The sequence below is a fragment of the Schistosoma mansoni genome, chromosome W, assembly GCF_000237925.1.
Source record: "Schistosoma mansoni strain Puerto Rico chromosome W, complete genome".
Taxonomy (NCBI): Eukaryota; Metazoa; Platyhelminthes; class Trematoda; order Strigeidida; family Schistosomatidae; genus Schistosoma; species Schistosoma mansoni.
Window position 1 is genome coordinate 31,485,955 of NC_031502.1, and position 10,787 is coordinate 31,496,741.

The following is a 10,787-nucleotide window of genomic DNA, read 5'->3' on the forward strand; positions in this document are numbered from 1 at the left end:
GTTTTAGTGTTAAGAAATGATTGTAAATAAAATGACCTCAGTAAGTTTGTGGTAAATGAGGTTTATTTATAGTTACTTTAACAAAAAGTGAGTCTGAACAAGCACTTGTTATATCGAGCCACTGTAAGAGAACTCTCCAAGACACATTATATATATGATGAGTCAAAACAAGTGTCAGCATCCATGTGTAAATATAAATTCAGATAAACAAAACAAGATGTCTACGCTGTGGTTGAGGTACAGATTATATTTTACTGTTTAAGATATGACTAATTTGAATGTCATATTTTTGTCATATATTATTACTTCATTATTTCAAAGCTATATTACCAGATGCAATCTTATTGTCGAAATAACTGATTTTTGTTTTAATACTCACTCAGTAGTTTTGAGTGTAAAAACAGTTGTAGACCGATAAAGATCTGAAATTTTTGATTTTAATCAATTTTAAAATCATATATTGTTAGTTCGTTTACTCAGGATATGTTATTTTATTCACCGATGCACTAAATACTTTCATTGCAGTCTTATATTACAACTTTGTCAATAAATTAGTTTTATCGTGTAAAATTTAGACCAATGTTAATTCTCTCTTACAAAAACATTAAAGTTGTTTTATAAGCAAAGATGGGTGGTAGTTAGCAGTAGAATCCAGGATACGCGTTTCGTTCTACTAGGGACTCGTCAGCTGGATGTGCCCGCATCCCAGAGTTGATGTTCAACCCAAGACTCGAACCCACCATCGTTTGCTTCAAACACCATTGCGTTATCTAATTATATACTGAGTCAAGATAACCACTAGCTTGCATAATGGGGTGAAGTTTAAATTCACTTGGTATTATTTGTTTGTATCTTCTCATTGTCATTAAGGACTGCAATCGATCAGTTTCTTCTTGGCATATGTGCATCCTGTGTGGACTGCCTCGATATAGCCTTAATTCGCAAGCTTTATAACCAAAGATGGATGGTGGCTAGCAGTGGAATACAGGATGCACGTTTCGTCCTAACTGGGACTCATCAGCAAACAATACGAAGTGAATAAAAGTTGTTCGTTTCACAAAAGATTTCATGGATACTAGGAAATGAGAATAATTGTTAAAGTTGGTCATGTCACCTTATATTTATTCGTGGTAAAAAGCGTACTGACATGCCTAAGTAATATAGAAATTCAAGATATTTTGATTTTTTTCACTTAAGAACTTTTTCGATTTCATCAGTTAGTTAATTGTGATTAACATGGCATAATCAGTCATACATCAAACGAATCCCAGTAATTTGTTAAGATATTTGACTTACTACTAAATTATCAATCACCAAACCAAAAAAAACTTCTAATGGAAATTAGGTTAGTAATTTGTTACAAATCAAGAATATTGGTAAAGATGTCATGTGAAACACAGTGAAATCACTTATTGGTACAATGAATTTGTTACATTTAGACAAAATAAGTACTATCGTTCTGAGAGATTTAATACTGATACATTGTGATTACTTATACATATTTTAATCCAATCAATGAAATTGTATTCTTCTAACTGAATGAAACATCTTTAACCTAACATTAACTAAAACAAACGTGATTATTCATAAATTACATGTTTGGTTATACATTATCTTAAATTTCATTCTCACTCATTTGTTTCGGTCTTCACTTTATGTTAGTTTTAGTCTTTAGTAAAACATATGAGTAATCCAATGATAAGACGTATCAAAGGTTTGTCGGAAGTATAGAACATGGACGTGACATGATTAAATCAGGACACTATTAAGAGTGACTTCCTGTTATAAACTCCTCATATCTCATTATTCTAGTTACATTATTTTAACTGAGCAATAAATAAAAATGTAGATATCTGGATACGTAAAGAACAATTTTCATTTAAGCACTATTGTAATGATACAAATTTACGTGAAGTTTAGTTTAGATATTTGACTTTTTTTAAGTAATATAATATGAATTTCTGGAACGAAAATTTACCCACACGGTTAGCTCATTCCTTTGGAATGTTATGATTATATACGATTGAAATGAACTCAATAAGTTTCCTGTGCTTAAAACAATATATCAACTTATTAATTTTGATAGAATGTAAATGTATATTAAAAAATTAGTTTGCTTAAAAGAAGATGAGGTCTTGAACTGACCTTATGACCTTGTAGTATTACCTTTTATTAAAGTCAACTTTCATTTCTCGTTCAATTTATAGACTACAAAATAGTTCCGATACTTTTTTTGTGAAATTTTAAAGTTATTAAAAATTTCAGAGACTTACTAGGCATTATAGAAACTGTATTTTCCATATAACTATATATACGAATGTACAGCTTGAGTAAGGATTATCCCATTACTTTATCCACTATATATATAATTTAAATAGATTTTTGCAGTAATTCTTATGAACTTGGTTAAGGTAGCTCTATCGGAAACATCTAAAACATGACGTTTTAAACATAGAATTATTTATCATACACTGACCCAATTCACAAATATGTATGTTATTTTAAACGTTAAAGCTTCTCATTTAATGTCTCATGTTATATTCAGGGTTTCGGATTAACTATGTAATCCAGTCCTTAAACTTAGATAACCGACAGAAAAACAATCATCATTCACTTTAAATTTCACATTTCATTATAAACTTTACAAATATATATCACACTTTATTATTCTCTTTTATAGTGCAATGCATTAAATAAAGTTAGTAAATATAAAAAATATTTTAACTCACTTGAAGCTCTCTCATCCTTCCACATCTTTTCATCTATATTGACAGTCTCATCATCTTCATCCGATATCATATGATCATCTTCTTCCATAATTTTATTGATTGTCTCAGAAATTATCTCCGAACATTTATAATGATCTTTGTCTATATATTTTAATCTATAATTTTTTGATTGAATAAATAATTGATGAATATTTAACCATTTAATGACTTTTTGTCGTAATAATTTCACAGATTGATTTTGTATTTCTGATTTTATGATTATGTCATTTGTTGTATTATTATTATTAGTTATAATTAATTCACTTTCACATTGATTGATATTTTGATTATCCTTTATTTTATAATATTATGTAATAAAACAAATTATTAATTAATTATATATTTCAATGTTTTTAGTTTATATATTTAACAATTCCACAAAAAACATTAATCAACAATAGGCAAAGATGGATAGTGGCTAGCAATGGAATCAAGGACGCGCGTTTTCACTGCTAGTCACTATCCATCTTTGCTTATAATGCTTGTGAATGAAGGCTATATCGAGGCAATACGCACAGTATGCACATATGCCAATTAGAGAATGATCAATTGCAGTCCTAAATATCAATGGGAAGATTCAGTTAAACAATACCAAGTGAATCCAAACTTCACCCCATTGCACAAGCAAGTGACTAATAGGACTCAGTAGCTGAGTGGATAACGCAATGGTGTTTGAAGCAAACGATAGTGGGTCCAAGTCTCGGGGTGAACATCAACTCTGGGATTCAGATACACCCAGCTGACGAGTCCCTAGTAGGACGAGACGCGCGTCCTGGATTCCACTGCTAGCCACTATCCAACTTTGCTTATAATGCTTGTGAATGAAGGCTATATCGAGGCAATACGCACAGTATGCACATATGTCAATAAAAAACTGATCAATTGCAGTCCTAAATATCAATGGGAAGATTCAAACAAACAATACAAAGTGAATTAATCAATAATATTTAACAATTTTTAAATGGAATGAATTAGTTGTTGTTCCATTCCAAAAAAACCTTTCAACTGCTAACGATAAATTGTTGTTGTTGTTGTTAATCTTAATCAATATCCAATCTTTTTTGTATATAAAGGATTGAATAACATTAATTCTATCATTACGTAACTTATGAACAGTATTTTGGTTTAGGTTGAATGACCTTGCTGGATAAAATACCAGATTCTATTCACATAATAATAGATAATAAATAATAGACAGACCAAAGAACACATTACACTGAGAAATGAAGACAGACATGAGGAGAATGAACAAAAGTTGGATAGAACTAGAAAGGAAGACCCAAGACAGAGTGGGTTGGAGAATGCTGGTCGGTGGCCTATGCTCCATTGGGAGTAACAGGCCTAAGTAAGTAAGTAAATAATAAATATAACTAACATGTAACCGGTTACACAAATGAAATAACCGACTAGATCTTCTCTGTGAAAATGATGAATTACATAGCTAGATAGTTCATGGTTTATTATTTATATAATAAATTTAAAAAATATCCCATTATCCATTTACTATAATTCCCGAATAATATTACAAAATAACAGAAAACTTATATGTACCAATTAGACAAACATTTTGAATATTATTTTTTGATCTTAATAAACGAAAAGATACGTGGGGACAACCGATTACATTTCAACACAGAATTACAGAGTTATTTGATAAAATGTGGAAACTATACGTTCAGTCCTTCATTTGCAAAATGTTCATTAATTGTCTCAGACTTTATTGTTCTTTCATTTTCCATATCAATTACTCTCTTTCCCCGTTCTCTTCGATTCGATCTTCTCAACCTGATACTGTCAGGTATTCCATTTCTGATTGGCGTTATATACTACTTATGTCAACATAAGTAGCACACAGTACAATGAACCTTATACACAGTTTTGGATTTTTCTTTTGATGATAGCGGTTATTTATAATTAACTTTGTTTGTGGTTCATAGTTTTATTCAAAGATGAATTTAATTACTATAGGAAACAGGTATTCAGCAATTAACGTAAACGTTATCTTAAAGAAGATCTAATCATGCTTCCAAAATAATTTATATTATTTGTGAATATTGATGTTTGTTTTCAGGGATTTAACAGCTGTGACGAGTAAATAACTTTCTGTTCAAAAATACCATGTACATTTTTTTTATTTTACGGTTTAACTGGTCATCTTTCCGTTAATCTGATGTTCGGGATGCGATTCCCTCTCCAACTACGAAATGTTGTTTCTGGATTGGCGTGCATCAGAACTGACTTAGTGATAGAGAGTGAAATAGTTGAACTTATTGACTGCATCACTTATTTTGGGAGTCTTATTGGTCCTGATATTATGGTATCTAATGAAATCTCGGCACCTATTCAGAAGTTTCTGTTGGCTTTTGCAAACTTGCACCGCTTGTGCCGTAGGCGAGATATTCATCTGACGACCAAATGAGAAATTCACTTCACAGCAATTTTCATTGCTCCACTTCATGATTGTGAAACATAACCATTAAGAATAAGTCACTAGCATTCGATCATAGGTATCTTCGAAACATTTTTTGTGTACTTTGGGACCACCAAGTAAATAATACTCAGATTCAGAATATAGTACTAGGTAAAGATGGCAAATTGATTGATAAAATAGTAAATCTTCATCAATTATGGTGGTCGGGACATGTGTGACGTATGCCCAGCCACAGCCTACTTCAGCGGGTGATATTGTTGGCTTGCGAGTGGGCTGGAAGAAAGCTAGGGGTGGCCATCGATAATGTTGTTGGCTACTGGACTGTGCCATGTAAATAGATGTACACTACCCGGTTGGGGTTCATTCATTTTTTATCATCTTCAATATTTTCAGCTTCTGAATTCCTCATAATTTTTATAGTCCTGTTTTTCTTGAATTATATCTTCGATGACTAATCTTTCTGTTACCATCGATACTGTTGCTAGCTCAATTACTGTGGGATTGACCCAGACATTTTCACCTTACTTCGCTAATGGGTTGTGGCAACTTGAACTGATGTATACACATACCATACTTCACTTTGCATCTGACTGACTATCTGACTTCCCGTTAATTTGTCTATCTAACCAATAGCTGTTACCACATTTGGTTTCATTTCAACTCCTTTGATTTACACAGAGTTAATTCCCTCCTCTCATACTAATTTCAGAAATAGAATCTTAGATCGATAATCATCAGTACCAGAACTTAAGCCTTCTATATTTAATCATATTCTTCTTGCCCTTTATAACAATCAGATTGAAACGTCAACTCGTAATCAATTTCTACGTAGTTAGGTGTAATTCTCAATAATCTATGGATTGTTATTTAATTTCTATCCATCCAATTTACAGATTCTGTTAATGAGGGGAAATAAAACCTTTTAGACTCAGGTAACTTTCAAAGTATTAGAGCAGTATGTATACACTGAACAATTTAATCAGACTGTGATTAGCTAGATTAGTTACATAAGAAAAAAAAGTTAAAGGAAATAAATTCAAACATAAAATCACGGATATTCAGATAACATTGAGCATACAACACCTATGATATTATAGATTAAAATTTAATTTAGTTCAGTTCAAATGCACATTGTTTTCAATATACAACGATACTATGGATTTTCGCATAGCTAGACTCTGAAAGAATCTAAGAATTTTCTCTCCTACATAATACTAGTAAATCTGGTTTTTGATGAATACTTTAACCCGGTTGTATTTTCGATAAGCGATACAGAAGGATGAAAGTTGATAATCTCTTATCAGATTGTAGAAGTTTAATTGTTTTTGAAGACCAATATGTCTGAACGCTCAATGTTTATCACAATGCTTGAAGATTCTATGTTTGAGCCCTGATAGATTTATGTGCCCAGAGCCGTTGGAGTTCAAACTAGGACGAAACAGCTATCTAATGCTTTCGACCTTATGATGGTTGCTTAATTCAGTCCGTATTGTGAGACTTCACGTTTACTTCACTATTCAACTAACGCTATGTGGATGCGGTGACTACTTCTCTTTATCTATATAACGTTTGTAAGGATAGAGTATCTAATCTTTTTGGAGCTGAATATTATTCTACTCTTCATCAGAAAAAAACTTCCATACTGAGTTTATTGATTTTAGAACACAACTCATAATCTCATATTTCTTACTGATTACTGTAATGTATTTCATATATATCTTAGAAAACTTCATTTTGTGAATTAAATCGTTATCTAAATGTCACACTTATGATAGTAATACTTCACATGGTTTTGATAAACGTCGTCTTCTCAGTGTACTGTTAGATTATTACATACATAATACTAACGGAATACAGGTGTGTATGTTTAAGTACTGATAACATAGAAACAAAACTTTTGTTTGCTACAATGCCTTTAGTTTCTATAGTAATGAAATATAAACAGTGACTACAAAAATAATTTCGGACTGTTTTAGTGATTGCTATTTTTCGACGTATTAGCTTTATATTTTCTTTTCATCATTGCCACCAGATTCTGCTAGGTTGTGATAACTCCATCGACAGTACTAATAAAGTTGTCATGTCAATTAGACACATTATTATCATTAATATTATTGTTAAGGGGTTTGTGTAGATTTTGGAATTTTCATAGTTTAAACCATGAACCTCGTTTGGTGTAAGACAGTTATCCACCCTCGTAACGGAAGACGGATGTGCGATATTATGAATTGAAGTTAAATATTCGCACCATCAGATCCCAGCCCAATGTTCTGTAGTTTAAACGTTCATAAGCGAGAATGAACATCCTGGGCTCGGTCGGCAGAAGCCTATCATGTGACGTACTCAAAGTAATTACACGATACTATTTATCAGAGTCACGTGGTGGAATGTTGATGAAGATCTAACGATGGAACGATTACGTATAAGAATTTTACTAAAGTGATCATAAGTTACTGACTTATCATATAACTGATACAACATGACAGTTATGCAGCTCATACAGCGGAAAATAGTTGCTAACTACCGAGAACCAATTCAAATTAGATAGGTTTACCATTTACTGACAGCTCAGTGATCTAGAAGTTAGGTGCTCTCTGTTAAACCGAAGGTCTTCGGTGCAATGCCCTAGTAGGATCGTGGATGGACACTTCTGAAGAGTTAGATGAAACAGCTGCCTATTCTGTTCTCGTCTTCCATGATAGTCTAGCCAAGACCAGTTTGTTTTGAAACCATGAGAGTTATTATCGTTAATAGCTTTATCTTCATTATCATAATTGTTTCAAATTTGTTTGTCCACTCGTATATGTAAGTGTTTAATTATTTGCACCTCATCAGAATTTTCATACCACTTTGAATTATTACCATGTTAGTTATTATCGTCATCAGTATTATGAATTCTTAATCATTAGATTTGTGTGATGAATATCATAATAATTTTATAATTTTTTCATTATCTTAATTTGCATATTTCTCTTGTTCTTGATTATGATCCCTCTTATTTATTCCTGTTACTAATAATATTTGTATGGATGTAAAAAGAAATTTCAATTACTATTCATTGGTAAACTGAATTAGATTATAAATTCACTTAGTATTGTTTGTTTGAATCTTCCCATTGTTATTAAAGACTGTAATTGATCAGTTTTTTATTGACATATGTGCATACTATGCGTATTGCCTCGATATAGCCTTAATTCACAAGTACAGAACTCAGTAGGTGATTGGATAACGCGATGGTGTTTGAAGCGAAAGGTACTGGGTTCGAGTCCCATAGTGAACATCAACTCTGGGATGCAGATACATCCAGCTGACGAGTCACACATAGGACAAAACGCGAGTCCTGAATTTCACTGCTGGCTACCATCATCTCAGCTTGTAAATAAGTTTTCTTCAAAAGAAATACTCGAAATGATTTGATTAAAGTAGCATGAAAATATAATGAAATAAATGAAGAAGTAAGCACACGAAATAGTTAGAAAGGATAGCCAAGTTTTGCTTGGATGTAGATTAGTCATTGGTTGGTTGACAAGTAAGAAATGAATTGACATCTCATTAATTATTTTGCTAGTTTGTATTTATTATTTGAATTTCCTTTAGAAATTGATACTTGTTAGAATCACAAGATTCGTAAATAGAAACAAGTGAAAGATTGTCAATACGTATGTAGACATTTAACTCTGTTTTTTCTTAAGAGATTTTCTTGTACGAAAATACCATTCAGAGGAAACAGTTTAGTGTTTTCTTAAAAATTGAAATTAGGATGATTATTTCACTGTTCCATTAGTTGATCGATTAAGACTGAATAGTAAAGTGTAAAAACTGACATGCATTTACACTTGTCAATGGTAACAAAGGTTTAATGGAAGAATTGAATAATAACATTTAAAATGTATGGTGAAAAACTACATTTCCTTAAATTATTTCGGTTCTATTATACAAAAAATACTGATTACATTAGTTCAACTCGTTAATAATAATTTAAAGGAAATGAAAACATTCATCTGCGGTTACTTACCTTCATTTCAAGTTGTTCTTTGATTTCTGTGCGCTTAGCAGAAGCATAATTTTGTGCCATGTCAATAATTTTCGTCATTATTTCAGCTTCTTCATCTGTATCTGTATCGACTGACAGACAATCTTCTTCACAGTTAATATCAGTTGACTTTGAAAATTATGGAGAAAACATTCTTTGCAATATATTAATAAAAAACAAGATTCAGTCTTAAAATGGGCAATATAAAATTACTAAACCGAATTAATTCATTTTGTATATGAAGATTGTTTAATGAAGAAAATTTCTTTTTCTGTCGATATCATTTACTTAATCATGCAACTGTACTTTTAATTAATTTAATACAATATAGTCTGTAGTAAATAGAGGTATTGGTCATCTTGAGTATCATTAAGAAAACTTTCTTCTCTGTGATGTCTTCTTTTTATCTAATGACATAATAGGTTTAACTCGTTATTTTGAATGTAACAACGATAAAATCTAATAAATAGGAATTTCATATTTATAGGCTGATTCATTGAGTGTGAATAAAATTCAGGAAGAACGGCACGCTTCCCTTAGAATTTGTTATTTATGTATATATTAGGGATTTTAAGCACTGATATCTTCAAGATCTTTACACACATATTTGTCTCATGAATTATGACAAGTGTTCAGTTCGGACATTTTCTATAACTATTTTCATTAGATACTGTATTGAAGGTCATGTAGTTTCAAGTACTATATCAAGCTCATACAGGCCATGATAGCTTCTGAACGGGTCAATTAATGTATTCTTCTTGAGTCACACTTTGATCTAATGAATTACTCGATCATAACCTTGACTGTTTTTGTATAAGCGTATGTGTCTGTATTGCTAACCCTGTTCGCCACATTTCATTAACTTATCTTGGTCTGATTATAAATAGTAAGATCAGGCTCTATCAAGTGGAATAGGCACTCCTGCCTTTTCCGCTTCAATTCAATTTCTGGCTTCTCATTAATGTTTGTCTAAGTATACGAGTATCTGCAATAAATTCATTCAAATTAAACTGTATTTGGCTTCGTACAAATGGGATTATCCTAGGTGTAATATACGATGATAAATAGAAGATATATATTCATGAATTCTTCATAATTTCTCTCAAATTAGAGTTTGATCAACAGGCCACTAAAACTTATCGGGGATAAAAACATCCATTGATACAAAAATAATTTCGAGAAACAAGTCCTATGTGTAGCTAAATGGACAATGAATGTTAATACTGTTCATTACATAATAACATGAAAATGTCGCCAACGACAAGAATTAATTAACAGTTGTTAAAATAATTTTTAAAAATCGATAGAAATGGACTTGAAACTGTCATCAATAACTTTGTATCGAAGTTTTAACTATGTCAAGAAAACAGCAACAATATATAATGTAATTCTTTCGAAAAAAAACAAAACAGCAGTTACTGTATACGTAAGTAGGCTTATGTTCACAGAGAATTTCTATCCCCATAAACGGAGATTTTGTTAAACATAAGGATACTTAATAATTAACAAGCCATAGGAATTTTATGCTGGAATTTTAATTGTAACTGATATTATG

General features: G+C 31.4%; 1 protein-coding gene across 1 annotated transcript in view; it reads right to left on the reverse strand.

Moving 5' to 3' along the window:
* Positions 1-7,202: 7,202 nt before the first annotated feature.
* Positions 7,203-10,787, reverse strand: part of Smp_086110 (hypothetical protein) — a gene marked incomplete at both ends in the record, with an annotated part of 12,148 nt that continues 8,563 nt past the window's right edge. Inside the window, 2 exons of the mRNA XM_018789378.1 lie at positions 7,203-7,265; positions 9,215-9,361. Coding sequence (XP_018654827.1) covers positions 7,203-7,265; positions 9,215-9,361 — 210 coding nt within the window. The remainder of the gene's footprint in view (positions 7,266-9,214; positions 9,362-10,787) is intronic.